Here is a 15,072-nt window from a genome sequence, read left to right on the forward strand (position 1 = left end):
CACATTTACTTAGAATATATCTTTACTTTTTAAATATTGCAACATTCAACCTCTACTGCTCAGATCTGACACATTTCAGCAACTTTTGTGCTGTGGAGACACCTTCCCTTCCCTCCCCACTTCCAAAGCCAGCAAGCCTGCCCAGTTTTATCCTTTGTTTAAAAGGAGATAACAATTTTAGTCATCTGTATTCATATCTAGACCTCAGTAGTGTCACCTATAGATAGTTTTCTTACCATTCTCTGTCTTTCTAGAAAGAATGTCTCTTCTCACTGACCCCGTCAGCAATGGCCAATGTGTTTTTTCTTAGTATCTGCTGTGTGTTCTTTTATAAGAAATATAAATTGCTTACTCTTAGCTGCTTAGACTTTATAAGTTTTTGTGTCTCTTTGTGGTATTGTTTTGGTTTTGTAGTAAATGCCATCTCCACTATATCATATTGGTTTTATCAGTGGGTAGAAAGAGCAGCAATATGAAGTAGGAAAATAACTTGTAAATTGTCACCAAGCTATGGGCAAAAAAAAAATCTTTAAATATAATTGGAAAAAAAATTGAATAAAATAAAATTTAAAAGCTGGAAAGGCATCAATGTCAATGACAAAAAAAAAGCCAATTAGACTAGCTAATGTAAAACATAAAATAAAAACACAAAAATCTCTAGCTTTTCTGTATATTTTTTTAAAAAGAGAGAAAGAGAAATATTCCACTTAAGCCTCTTAGCTACATAAGAAGATCTGTACTCGTCTCATCAGTTTGGATATTCCCTCCGTTCTTGTACATATCCTTCCCAAGTTTTCCATAGAACTTCACCTAACATCTTGGGGTGCCTCCTAGTCTTCTGACAATGTGAGGATACCAGCAGATCTTGGGGCATCTCACTGGGTATTCTTCTCATCCTCTTTTCCAAACACCCATTTCTTTGATCATGTCTCTGGTCCTTGAGGATTCACTGTATGGAGCCTGCCCACCCCCACCACACAGCTCTCCACCCCTCTCGAGGGTTGCTCCAGTGGGCCTGTAACCTCATCAGGTCAGGAGTTCCTTCCAACAGTTCAGCTCCCAGCCTATCTGGGCCTGCCCAACCTGGGCAATTCTTGCCAACGTCCTTCCCAGTGCTTGTCTCAGGGGTCCACTGGACATGACCAAAGGCTTTCTCACTCTCTCATGACACTGAGAGGACACCATGGAGAACTGCAGGCTGTCCCATCATGCCTCACTCCTGCCCCATAATCAGTCCGTCACCTAGCCCCTTCCCACCTGTTCAATTTCTTCCACCATCCTCCCCACCACGGAGTCTTCAACCAAGCGACACAAGGTTCCTTCTTGTTCTCCACACACTAACGCTGCCCACGCTCCACACCTGGAATCCTCTGCTTCCTCACGTCCATGTCTGGCTGTGCTGACTTCTTTCGAGTCTCACCACAAGTCTCCCTTTCTGAAAGGTCCTTCCTGCGTCTGCCTTCAGTCAGTGACTTCCCTCTGAGTCATCGCGTATAAATCTCCTTCACGCAAGCATGCTTGCACGTTGTCTTCTCCAGCAGAATGGGAACCCCTTCAGCCAGGGACTGTCTTGTCCTTTTTTTTGTTCAGCCTTTTGTTTAGCACAATGCCTGGCAATAAGCACTAATAAATGCTTGCTGACCCAATCACTTTCATGTCTTCATGTTCCAAGTCCAGTGTAGAATATGGGCCCTATTCCAAAGGGATGCCTTTGTTTCTGGGAGAAGTTGAGGTTCATTTCAGGAGCTCTTCAATTTCCCAAAGGAGATTCAGCCTATCCTCACCCTCCTGTTTCACACTGGGCTCGATCCACCATCACTTATGCCACTAGTTCATGATGTATGTACGGATGGAGGCATCTTGTCCCTGCATCCCCAGGGTCTAACTGGGCATCTGGGCGATGCTTGTTTGTCCAATTGGCTTTTTCCACTTTTTTGAGTGTTATGCATTCAACGTGACACCATAAGCAAAGAAGCAGCTTCTCCATCTCCAGGGCATTCCTCAAAAGCTTGTATTCTGGGATGGCTCTCATCCCTGACAGTGGCCAAGAGCTTTTGGACCATTCATTTCCCTGTTTTACGCTTTGCCTCATATTATTGATGAGAGGATTCAAAGAAAAAGATTTCTCTTGTTCTAGCATGGAAAACAACCGGTTAGAAGACAGCCTTTAGGACAGCCATTTACTCTACCAAATGAAATGTTTCTATAAAACCAATAAATAAGCATCATGAGATATGAAGCTCTCTATAGCTCTCAGCCAACTATCTTATTGCAAAGATGAGATCTCTTGTGTAATAAGAAAACTTTCCTGTCCCCTGCTAATAATGCATCAAGGGTTAATAGAGGTGCAAGTAATTTATACAAAAATATTACATCAGGAAAGGCAGTGAGCTCTCCAACTCATGACACGATCACACCAAAAACCCTCCAAATAATGCCATAGGACAATGCCTGGAACAGCAAAACTCACAGAAGAATGTGCTGAAATCATCTTCTAACCAAGGACGACTTGGAAGATCAGAAGGAGGGAGCTGCTGTGCTGATACAGGAGTCAAGCCCAACCCCACAGTCACCCTGATACAGATCTAGTCCCAGGAAGGCCTCACCAGAGAAGGAGACCCCTAGAGCCTCTGAATCAGCAGAAGCACCAGTGTCGTCTGGAACTAAGCTCACAGTCTGGTGAGTGGGCTGAACCCTAGGCAGGGGAGAGACTACAGTGGTCTATGCTGGTGCTGAGGCAGAAATTGGATTTTTCACCCCTGCTGAGAACCAGGAGGTAGGCTCCAGTAGCAGTGGCCCAGGTTGGGGAGGGGCACAGGTTCATCAGAGCTAACAACCACAACACACAAACTGGTTGATTAGCAAGTTGGTGGGGGGGGGGGGGTCATCTGCCGACCAGGGAACAGGCCAGGCAAGTAAAGAACCTGATCACCCTTAAATCATACCACCTGGGACTTCTTAAGCTTGGGATACTGCAGCCTGGAAACAGTGCCCCACTTTAAGGAGATAAAAGTTAAGTAAAACAAAGGCAAGGTGAGCCAAGAGAGAAAGGTGAGGACCATAGAAAGTTTCTTCAGTGACAAGGAAGATCAAGGGGCACCCTCAGAGGAAGATGTCAACATCAGGGCCCCTATATCTAAAGCTTCCAAGAAAAATATGAATCGGTCTCAGGCCACAGAGGCACTCAAAAAGGACTTGGAAGATAAGGTTAAAGAGGTAGAGGAAAAAATGGAAAGAGAAATGGGGGTGATGCAAGAAAGACATGAGGAAAAAGGTCAACAGGGGAAGCTAGGCGGGGCAGTGGATAAAGCAAGGAAAAGGCTTATGGAGTGGGGGAAGAGATGGGGGAGGAGCAGGGCAGTAAATGAATTTTACACTCATCAGAAAAGGCTCAAAGACCTTAAACTCATCAGAGTTGCCTCAAGGAGAGAATAACATACACACTCAATTGGGTGGAATAATCTCTCTAACCCTGCAGGAAAATAGAGGGAAAGGGGATAAAGGGGGGGGGCAGCTAGGGGGGGCAGTGGATTAAGCACCGGCCCTGGATTCAGGAGGACCTGAGTTCAAATCCAGCCTCAGACACTTGACACTAACTGTGTGATCCTCATTGCCCTGCAAAAAAATTAAAAAAAAAAAAAAGAGAGAGGGGCAAAAGAAGGAAAGGCAGAGTGTGGGAGGGGACAGACAGAAGCACATCCCTTTTGAAGAGGGATAGGATGAAAGAAGATGGATAATAGAATAAATATCATGGGAAAGGAAATAGGATGGAAGGGAAACAGTTAACAACAGTAATCATGAAAAAGAGAAAAGGGGGGAAAATTGCACAAAAAATATTGATAGCAACTCTTTGTGGTGGCTAAGAATTGAAATTCAATTCCATCAATTGAGGAATGACTGAAGAAGTTGTGATATGATTGTGGTGGAATGGTCTTGTACTGTAGGAAATGACAAACAGGATGATCCCAGAAAAAACCTGGAAAGACTAATGAACATCGATGTATGGTGAAGTGAGCAGAGCTGGGAGGACATTGTGCATAGTGACAGCAGTATTGTTCAGTGAGCAATTGTGAATGACTTAACTACTCTCAGCAGTGCAATGATCCAAGACAATCCCAAGGGTATAATGAGGAAGCTTACTATGTGCCCCCATAGAAAGAACTGATAAAAAGAGCACTTGTGGATTGTACATAGATAACCTGATTGTGATCTTGTGGGGGAGAGGAAAGGGAGGGAGAGAGAAAAATTTGGAACTCTAAATCTTATGAAAATGAATGTTGAAAACTACCCTTACAGGTAACTGGAAAAAATAAATGTTTGTTGAAAAAAAATATATTCCATCAATGGAAAAAGCAATACGTAGGTCCACTCCCAATCCCTGGTTTCCCAAATCACTGACCTCCTAGACATACACAAGGACAGATACGCCATTGATATTAGCATCACCCTGAGCATTACACCTCCACAATCTGAGATTCCTCTGGACGGTGGAAGATTATGACCCTTATAAGTACAGATGGGGGAAATTCATAACTGGATCCCAAGAGCTCCAAGGTACATCAGGGTCCATTCAGTCTGGCCCCCTCACTACATAGATAAGCAAAGTGAGGCTTGGGGAAGTCAAGGCACTTGCCCAAGACTGCATGGTTAATAAGTGGCAGGACAAGGATTTGAACCCAGGGCATCTGATACCAAGTGCAGCATCCACCCCACTGTACTACACTGCCTCCCACAGGACAGAACGACAACAGCAGACAACTGTGATTACATACAATTAAAAACCTTGTGCACAAATAAAACCAGTCTAAGTAGAGTCAAAAGAGAAGACACAGAATTAAGGGGGGGGGGGGGAGAGGAGTATCTGCATTAAAAATTTCTGATAAAACTTGTCATTCAAATAAAAAGGGAACTGATACGAAAGTATACCAGTAAGAGCCCTTATTCCGCGATAGGAATCCTCTACTGGGCTAAAGGATATGAATAGTTTTAAAAAGAATACAAGTGATCAAAATCACTTAAAAAAAAGGTTTAAAAGCACTAATAATCAGAGGAATCCAATTTAAAACAACAGGTCACATCCATCAAGGTAGCAATGATGGAAAGAGATGGGAAAATTCATTGCTAAACGGTATGTAGAGGCCAAGCATGCTAATTCACAATCTGTGAAAAGGTGAACTGGTTTAAATGTTCTGGAAAAACAATCTGAATATACAAGAAAGGTTACTAAGTTGTTCATAGAAGCTGACCCAAAGCTTTTACTAAGACAATTGCTGGGGGGGGTTGCGGTGCCTACTAATGGCAAGAAAAGAAAAATATGTACAAAACTTAAGTTGTTTTTCAGCCGTGTCCAACTCTTCATGGCCTCCTTTGAGGTTTTCCTGGCAAAAATACTGGCTTGGTTTACCATTTCCTTCTCTAGCTTTTTTTTTCAGATGAGAAAACCAAGACAAACAGGGCCTTGCCCAGGGTCACACAACTAGTAAATGTCTGAGGTTGGATTTGAACTCAGGAAGGTAAGTCTTCCTGACTCCAGGCCTGGAGCTCTATCCTCTGTACCACCTAGCTACCCTCCATGTGAAAGTAATGGAATATTATTGCTCCAACAGGAATGGGGAATATGATGAATTCAGAGAAATACAGGAAAAATTCTACTAAGCGATGTGAAATCAAGAAAACAAAGTTAAAAGAATATTCCCAGTGATGAGAACACAATAGATAAGGACAAAGAAAGGTAACAGAAAAGAACACACAAAGAGAAGGAATGGAAAAGGTTGACTAGAAAAAAAAATTTTGCATCAATTATTTGATAATGTTTGATATTCAAGATATAGACACCAAAAAAAAAAAAAGACCAAAAGCCATTCCCCAATAGATAAGTGGTCAAAGGATATGAACCAACAGTTCTTTAAAAAAGAATGGGGGGCAGCTAGATGGTGCAGTGGATAGAGCACCGGCCCTGGATTCAGAGGACCTGAGTTCAAATCTGGCCTCAGACACTTAACACTTACTAGCTGTGTGACCCTGAGCAAGTCACTTAACCCCAATTGCCTAAAAAAAAAAAAAGAAAAGGAAAATTATTAACAACCTGAAAGAATGCTCCAAATTATCAATTATAAAATGAAAACAACTCTGGGATTCTATCACACAGTTAGTAAACTGGAAAAGTTGAGACTAGTCAACATTAGAGGAATTATGGAAAAACAGACGCATATTATAAGTGGAACTATGAACTGGTACAACCATGCTGGAAAGCAATTTAGAATTATGTAAATAAAATCACTAAAATGCCTGTACTCTTTGACCCACAGATTCCACTCTTAGGTAATAAATCCAAGAAGTTGATGACAAAAAGAAAGGCTCCATATCACCCAAGTTGTGCTTTCTGTAGTTTCACAAACAACTAGAAATAATGTAGATACTGATGAATGGGGAATGGCTAACAAGCTGTGGCACATCCATGCAATGCAATATCTCTACTAGGCCTGTAACCCAAAGGTATCGAAGAAAGAAGAAAGGACTCATGAACAAAAATATTTTTAGCAGCTCTTTAGGTAGTAAACAAAGAACTGGAAATGATGGGGGTACCCATCAACTGAGGAATGGTTGAACATATTAAGGTGTGTGAATGTAACAGAATTCCATTGTGCAATAAGAACTCCATGAGCAAGGAAGGGAACAAGACCAGAAGAACAATTTAGGCAATAACAGTATCGCTGTGAAGACAACTCTGAAAGACTCAAGAATCCTGATACGCAGGGATCTGCCGAGATTCCACAAGACTGATGATGATTTACGTTGCCCACCTCCTGACAGGTGACGGAGTCAAGATGAAGAATCAAACATACATTTTGGGATATGGGCAAGTTTAAGAGTTTGCTTCGTTTGACTATGCATATTTGTTAGAAGGGTTTTGTTTTTAAAAATAAATTATTATTTACTGAAAAAGAAAATGTAAAAGAAAAAAGAATTTTACTGTGCTATAAGAAATGATTAACATGATGAATATGGAAAAACATCAAGAATTGCTTAAATCAATACAAAATCAAAGCTGAGCCAAAAAAAGATCATACACAAAGAGTATATCAATGTAAAAAGAAAGATAAAGGACCATAAAACACCCACAACGACTGGAACTGAATGTTGAGAAATTATACATAAGACCAAGTTTGGACCCAAAGATGACACCCCCCCCTTCTCCAAAACAGAAGTGGGGGGGGGAGGCTATGGAACATTTTTTGATATGATGGTTCATATTACTGAATTTTTTTTCTCTTCTTTCCCTTTTTAGAAAATGTTTTGATATAAGGGATGGCTCTCAGAGGGAAAGGATGTAGGTGGAAAAGCAGGCAATTTAAAAACAAAAGATATCAATAAAGATCTGTTTTTTAGATGAAATAAAAACCTCTTCAGAGAGATCACAGCCTATCAAAAGGTGAAACTGATGACAAATCAAATAATGAAAATAATAAAAATAATAAAAAACAAAAACAATCTCCTATACATAGATGAATAAAATGTGCTGTATTTGAAAACAAGACTTCCTATAAAGGTTAGTTCTGGACAATACACAAAATAGCACCATTTTAAGGAGCTTATCCTAATAAGATGTATGATTGTATGGGGGGGAGACACTTTTTAAAGCAACACTCAAAATAAAAATTTTAATGAGTTTTCTTGTGTTATGTATATGCATATGTGTAACAAGTGTATACACACATGTGCTGGAGGGGATAGGGGGAGAAAATGATCCTTTAAAAAAATAAGTCACTTCACATTTGGCTTGTTCAGTATGGACATTATTTTAGATAAATTTCATTATTATTCATTCCAGAATATTTTAAGAAATGGGATTTAGCTACAATGAATAAGCTATTAAAACTGTATTCTTCAATCTATAGGAGGACCTTGTATGCTGAAATTCCGCTGACAATGAGGCTCTTGTCGCCTGGCAAGTGAACTGTTCTGACCTGGGTGGGGGAGCTTCATCAAATTACCCATGCTCCGAGACCTTCCCAGTGTGGCATTCTGTTTTGGTTGATACTTTGGGGATTGAGGTAGTTCACAAATTGTAGGTGACAAGCATATCTGAAACAGCTGATAACTGCAAGTGAAGGGAAATAGCAACAATAAAAGGCTCAGTTCCCCTTCCTTCAGCTCTGCTCTTCTCACCTACATCAATGAAATTACAGAGCATGATTGAGAGCTGGACAAGAAAGCACTATTGTTTGCCGAGTTGTGATCAAAGGGAACTGTTCTTTATAACAGTGTTCATCATTATCTTACACAAACATTCACACTACTGAAATTACTTGGGCTAAAAATAACAAAGCTTAGTTGTCTACTGGGAAATTTTTTTCTTCCTTTCATAGTTAGTATTAATGAAGGTAAAATAACATAAAAAAAGAGCAGTCCTACAACTTGTCAACATACTGGTATTACTCTTCAAATCAAATGAGAAAGAAAATTCCAAAAACCCAAAGGGGATAATTCCATTATATACTTTGGATTGTGGTACTTAATACTTGAAAGAGAATGAGAGATTTTATTTCATCTTTTCCCCAGTTAAAAATACATACCCTGGTAATTTTGCTTTGAGTTTTTGCGAAGTATTTTTTCTGGGTTCGAGCCAAGAGCTCTTGTCCACCGGCTATGGCCAATATAATGGCATCTGCCATGCGGTTATCATGTAAACAAAGGTCAACTGCACTTTCAAAATTACCAGTCAGCAAAGCCTGCGTAATTAAGCCATCAATATCTGCAACAGGGAAATAAAACCACCAAATTAAATTAGGGTTAGTATTGAACACACCAATCTGTGTTTTGAAGACAATGTGGGAAAATACATCGCTATCATCAGACCCATCCGTTCTCTCTCTCTCTCATAAACACACACACAAAACATGAAACATTTACCTATTTTTTTAGTTTCGTTAACTCTTGAGAACATTTTAGTAAGTTTTATGAAAAATAAAATATTTTCCTTGTCAGGCCACTTTATAAACATCTATATAAAGACTTGTCAAAGTATCATCTATTATCTGGGACTCTGACCATGTAGCAACAATTTATAGAACAATGACAACACATCAACTAACAAAGGACATTTTTCCTTCTATCCCTTATGACAATTCTAACAGTTCTCCGGTTAGGAAACAGTTCTTTCACTGGAAAAGGCAAAACGTTTAAATTCTATCTGAAAACAATTCCAATAAGCATTTACCTCCACTGACAGAAATGTTAAATGTTCCTCCAGGTGACAGAGAAATTTCAGTCTCTCGATTTTCCTCTTTGGTACTCTTAAAGACAGAGGGGAAAGGATACAGTTTAGTGGGAAAAGAGCTATGAAAAATTTTATGGTAACATATAAATACATGACTATTTGCATAACAAGTTGATGATCCAGCAGGTCTCCCCAGGAAGATGCCACTTTGCATCAGTGCAAAGAGAAAGGAGATCTGGGCTACGCGGCAGCAAACTCACTTCCAACTTGAATAATTACCGAGCCCAGACTGCTTCCTCAACAGTCAAATGGAGATATGAATGAATGCCTCTCCCGCTGACCTGACAGTGTGTATTTGGTACAGATCTGATGACCTAATGGCCATGAGAACAACGACAACTATTCAGGGAAAGAGAAACAGTCGGGATCATTTTTATTATTCCCTCCAATTGTCATTCTCTGCTCAAGAAACTTAAACTTGAGCTGTTTTCCAACTCCCCTCTGCCTAATTTAGGATAAAAAACAAAGCCTGGCATTTAAAATCCTTTCCCACACTGGTGTCAAACAGGGGAGGGATGTGGGAAATGTAGCAAGGTCAACAAAAATTCATTTTCAAAAGAGTCAGTGCAAGTTTTAGGTTCTCTTGTTCTTAAGAAAAGGAAAACAGTAAATTCAATCCTTACAAGGGGACAAAGTAATGAGCTATGAAATGAAGTAGGGAAAAAGAAAAATAAAATTTAAAACATAAACAAAATGTCACTTCCTCTCTCCCTCCAGTCCCTGGCACTCAGTAGCCCTGCTCTGCTGCATGAACGTGGGACAATCACTTAAAAGCTCTGGTCCTCACTGGGTGTAATACCCTCTGCAGTGCCTTCAGGCTTTAAGACATCGGCCTAGGAACTAAGGTCCACAGTGAAGGGTATTTTGGAGTCAGTTCCATTCAAAGTCGCCTCAACTCCTCATAAATATAAAATTAAAATTTAACAACCAGAGGATAACTGCAGTTGTTTCCCATTCCCCAACTAAAACTGAGCAAAAGAGAAAACCTGGGGTGAAAACCCTGAAAATATTGATCCAAGTCTGTCATTTAAGGCTGGCTTTCACCAAGAAGCCTTTTATTTACTTCATCAAGCCTCATTTTGGATTGAAAGACTAGAAGAGCAAAAAATGACACTTCTTTAAGAAGACATTAATTTTCTTTAATTAAAAGAAAACCAAAAATGTAAATAAAAGGATTGTCTCCATGGGCCAAAGAGTACAAAAAGTTACAGAAAAGTTTTCTCCTTCTTTCTTTCTTGACAGCTATGATGCTATCAAACACACACACACACACACACACACACACACACACACACACACAGCTAGCATCTTTCTTTCAGGTTCCTTTCTGAGATAAAAGAATAGTGAAGTATAATTGTGTTTAATTCAAAGAGAAACTGGGCTGGAAATTACTTTTGCAAAATCTATGGTAAAGAAAAGTATTTTCAGGGTAAATTAATAGCCTAATAAGATGTTAAGACACAACACATAACCTACTTTAATAAACAAAATGTTTTCAAGTACTTTGGAAATGACCCATTTACAACACTGTGTTAACCACCTTTTTATTACCTGTTTACTGAAGTCTTCCCAAATGATACTACATTTACTAAAAATTATTAGCTGCCTGGTTTTAAATACTTAAGAGTAATAAAAAAAAAATCTTTTAAAATAATCTATAAGTTTGTCTGCCCCACACACAATTTTTTTTCCTAAAGCTTAACAGTTTCAAAATTCATTGACTGGGGGCAGCAAGGTAGCACAGTGGATAAAGCATTGGCCCTGGATTCAGGACGACCTGAGTTCAAATCTGGCCTCAGACACTTAACACTTACTAGCTGTGTGACCCTGAGCCAGTCACTTAACCCTCATTGCCCCACAAAAACCAAAAACAAAACAAAACAAAATTCATTGACCATCATCTTTAAAACTTACTAATAAAGTTCATGTGGAAGAGTCTCCGTTGTCCAAACTCTCCCATGATTCAAAGTACAATAAAAAAGGAGAAACATCTGGAGACTAACTTTCCAGGATGAAATATGAGAAATCAAAGTATGTTTCTGGTATCAAATGCCAGAAGAAAAAAATGGAAGTGAAAGGATTATCTAGACATGGGCAAAAGCATATAAAAAGTTACCGAAAAGTTTTCTCCCCCTTTCTTCATTGAGTTACAAAGCTACCAGATACACATATTGGTGACAAATTAGTAAACTTGTCTTTCCCTGGACTACATGATGGAGTACCGATTCAAGGATGTAGACCTCTGTCAACCAGCTCCAATGTACAGTGCCAAGGAGGAGAGAAGACACCTGATCCTTTAAGAGGCCATATGATGGGGGCAGCTAGATAGCACAGTGGATAAAGCACCGGCCCTGGATTCAGGAGTACCTGAGTTCAAATCCGGCCTCAGACACTTGACACTTACTAGCTGTGTGACCCTGGGCAAGTCACTTAACCCCCATTGCCCCGCAAAACAAAACAAAAAAAAACAAACAAAAAAAAGTGCCCATATGATTCAAAAGAAAAAAATACTTGGGGGCAGCTAGGTGGCGCAGTGGATAGAGCACTGGCCCTGGAGTCAGGAGGACCTGAGTTCAAATCTGGCCTCAGACACTTAACACTTACTAGCTGTGTGACCCTGGGCAAGTCACTTAACCCTCATTGCCCCACAAAAAAAGAAAGAAAGAAAAAAACACTTCCCATTGCTGCTGTGCTCATGTAACCACAAGAAAGTCCCTGAGCTTCTGCAGGCCTCCGTGTCTTCATCTCTAAAATGAGGGAAGGTTGGACTGGGTGACCTCTAAGATTCCTTTTATTTCCACATCTGTGACCTCATGAACTTCACGTTTAATGCCAATAGAGTATTGTGGAATAAAAACCCCTTTTTTTTTTCATTTTGATATTCTGGTGTACACACTGAGCCACAATCTTAGCACCAATGAGGCTTGTGGTATATATACTCTTGAGAGCAAGCTCACAGAATCACAGGACTGAAAAAGGACACAAACACCTCAGTGTGTGGGCAGGACACCTAAATCAAGCTGAGCACATAAATGGCTCCCATGTGGTGAAGGTCTCAGAAAAACACGTATTCAGAGTCAGGCAGTTATGAGATGCACTCAGGAAACACATGTGCAACAATTAAAAATCAATAACAATCAATACCTCTCCAAAAAAGTTCTCTTCTCCAGCATGACTCTCTTGGCCATCACTTGCTGCCAGCTGGTCAGCATCTTTCAGGACCTTGAGTGGAGGAAATAAGTAAAGCAAGAGCTGAGAGAATGTAGGAGTTAACGAACATTAGTACACAAGGCAGCCAAAAGACCTAACAATATTCAGAACAGGCCAGCCCACAAACAGCAACAAGAAAGGATTTAAATTTGAAACAACAAAACACTGGCAATGAAAACATAATAATAACAAATCACTAAAAATGCTTCTCATCTACTTCCTCAGTCTACCCAGGCTCCAAATACCTTCAGCTCATAAACATACTACATCCTAATGTGCAGTTATTCCTCTTCTGACAGAGAATTAGTGCATTTCAAAGAGCAAGATAAAATGTCTTAATCAAAAATCACACCCAGGGGCAGCTAGGTGGCGCAATGGATAAAGCACCGGCCCTGGATTCAGGAGGACCTGAGTTCAAATCTGGCCTCACACATTTGACACTTACTAGCTGTGTGACTCTGGGCAAGTCACTTAACCCTAATTGCCCTGCCCACCTCTCCCCCCACCAAAAAAAAAAAAAAACTCAAAAGGGAAAAAAAAAAGAACCACATCCTTGAACTAAACTTTTCAAAGCAAGATTCATCTGTCGTTGTTTTTGGTTCTCTTACCAGCTCAGGCCCTTCTCCTTTCTTCAGAGCTAAAGCAATCTGAAACGAAATATAAGATCTATTAAGTGGGATTTTGTAGCATATATGGAAAAACTTCAACTCTTGCAAAATAACCCAGGATGTTTAAAACAGAGAACAGAATGTTTTTAGTATGTTTACAAAACAATTGGCCAGAATTGGTTCTCCAATAGTACTAATTTAATTTTTATGAAATCCTAAACACTAATCCTCCCAGATGCTTAATCATTAAAATAGGCATTTTTCTCTGTTCTTCATGTTAAATAATTCATTTTCAATGTTCATGCAGAGACTGCCATTAAATATAATAGTCAATGTGAAGTTTGGATATATTTTGATTTAGATTTTTTTCTCCATTGTTGGCTACCTGTAATACTTTTATATTAACTGAGTGTCTATCTTTTTGCAAAACCCAAAGAAAGTGGCTAGCCAGTACTAAATACACTTACTGCTTAATAAATATTAAACATTAAAAACCTTACCTAGCTTATAAAATGGAAAACAATGACTGAGAGGACAAGCTATTTTGCCTAAGCTCAAATCCCAAATCCCAAGTATGTTGCTAAAATTAGAAGAAAAACTGTAAGTAAAAAATAAGCCCATATATGCCAACGACCTAGTTTTCTGTTGTTCATCTTCTATCAGCTAAAATGTGCATGGGTATCCCCCCTCTATTTAAAATTCATTTAGGTTTGGGTAACATGCAGTATGTAATGCTGATCAGCTATCCCCTCACTGAGTCAAAACGGAAAGCCTCAGTAATTATGTTTCTGAAGAGATTGAGAAAAGGAGATCTTCCCTTACAGATTCTGAAGTTTTCTATCATCGTTACTGTTCAGTTGTGTCCGACTCTACATGACCTCATGGACTTTTGTGTATGGGGTTTTCTGGGCAAAGATCCTGGAGTGGTTTGTCCTTTCCTTCTCCAGTGTGCCCCATTTTACAGATGAGGAACAGAGGCAAACAGGGGTTAAGTGACTTGCCTAGGGTCATATGGCTATAAGTGTCCGCAGCTGGATTTGAACTCAGATATTCCTGACTCCCAGGCCCAGTGCTCTGTCCACTGTAGCACCTAGTTGCTTGACTATCTAGAAAGCATGGGGAAAGCACCCCATACATAAGAGTATTTTGTAAGATAATCATGTCAGTGTCTCTGGGGTACATATTCTTTACAAATTGATCCTTCAAGCAAAGACAGTGCCATGCTCTGCTATGGAGGTGGGGGTCTACAGGTGTGGAGCACTGTACAAAAATGTCAGATTTTTTTAAACAGGTAGATGGGTTTTGCTGATTTCCCCCCCTTTCCTCCTCTTTTTATTTTTATTTTTTTTAATTCTTTGTTATAAGGGATGATTCTCTGGGAAGGAAAGAAAGATATGGGGGAAATCTAGGTGATAGAAAAATAAAAGACATCAATAAAAAAATCTGTTAAAAAATACTCTTTATGGGGACAGCCAGGCGGCACAGTGGATAAAGCACCAGCCCTGGATTCAGGAAGACCTGAGTTCAAATCTGACCTCAGACACTTGACACTTACTAGCTGTGTGACCCTGGGCAAGTCACTTAACCCTAACTACCCCACCCCCCCAAAAAAATCCTGTTACAAAAAAATACTCTTTACTTATCATACAAGCACAGTACAGGATTTAGCATTTCAAATCTTCACTCAATGAAATTGCTGTTTTTATGGCACAGGGATCAAGTATTTCATAAGACACACCAGCACTGGTGGGTTTGCATTAAAAGGTACCCTCTGCAGAGACAACTAGAAAAATCTTCTCTCTTACTTGTTCTTCAACCTTTCTATTTTTTTTTTAATTTGGAAGGCTCTTTTTCACAGTAAATATGCTGCTGCTGACATCCTGTCTCTGTCAGGAATCTATACTTTCACCCACGAGTATTGCCATTAATATATTCTACTAACACTCACTATGGAATAACTGGCGTGACGTTAGC

At 39.7% G+C, this 15,072-nt stretch overlaps 1 protein-coding gene across 10 annotated transcripts in view; it reads right to left on the minus strand.

Moving 5' to 3' along the window:
* SEC31A (SEC31 homolog A, COPII coat complex component) overlaps positions 1–15,072 on the minus strand; it is a 78,852-nt gene that overhangs the window by 33,183 nt on the left and 30,597 nt on the right. For all 10 annotated transcript variants that reach the window (XM_043970432.1, XM_043970429.1, XM_043970428.1 and 7 more), the window contains exons 13-16: positions 13,099–13,137; positions 12,425–12,502; positions 9,221–9,296; positions 8,577–8,755 (exon numbers count right to left, since the gene is read on the minus strand). In XM_043970432.1, the coding sequence (XP_043826367.1) occupies positions 8,577–8,755; positions 9,221–9,296; positions 12,425–12,502; positions 13,099–13,137 (372 nt within the window). The remainder of the gene's footprint in view (positions 1–8,576; positions 8,756–9,220; positions 9,297–12,424; positions 12,503–13,098; positions 13,138–15,072) is intronic.

This window comes from Dromiciops gliroides, chromosome 6 (genome assembly GCF_019393635.1).
Source record: "Dromiciops gliroides isolate mDroGli1 chromosome 6, mDroGli1.pri, whole genome shotgun sequence".
NCBI lineage: Eukaryota > Metazoa > Chordata > Mammalia > Microbiotheria > Microbiotheriidae > Dromiciops > Dromiciops gliroides.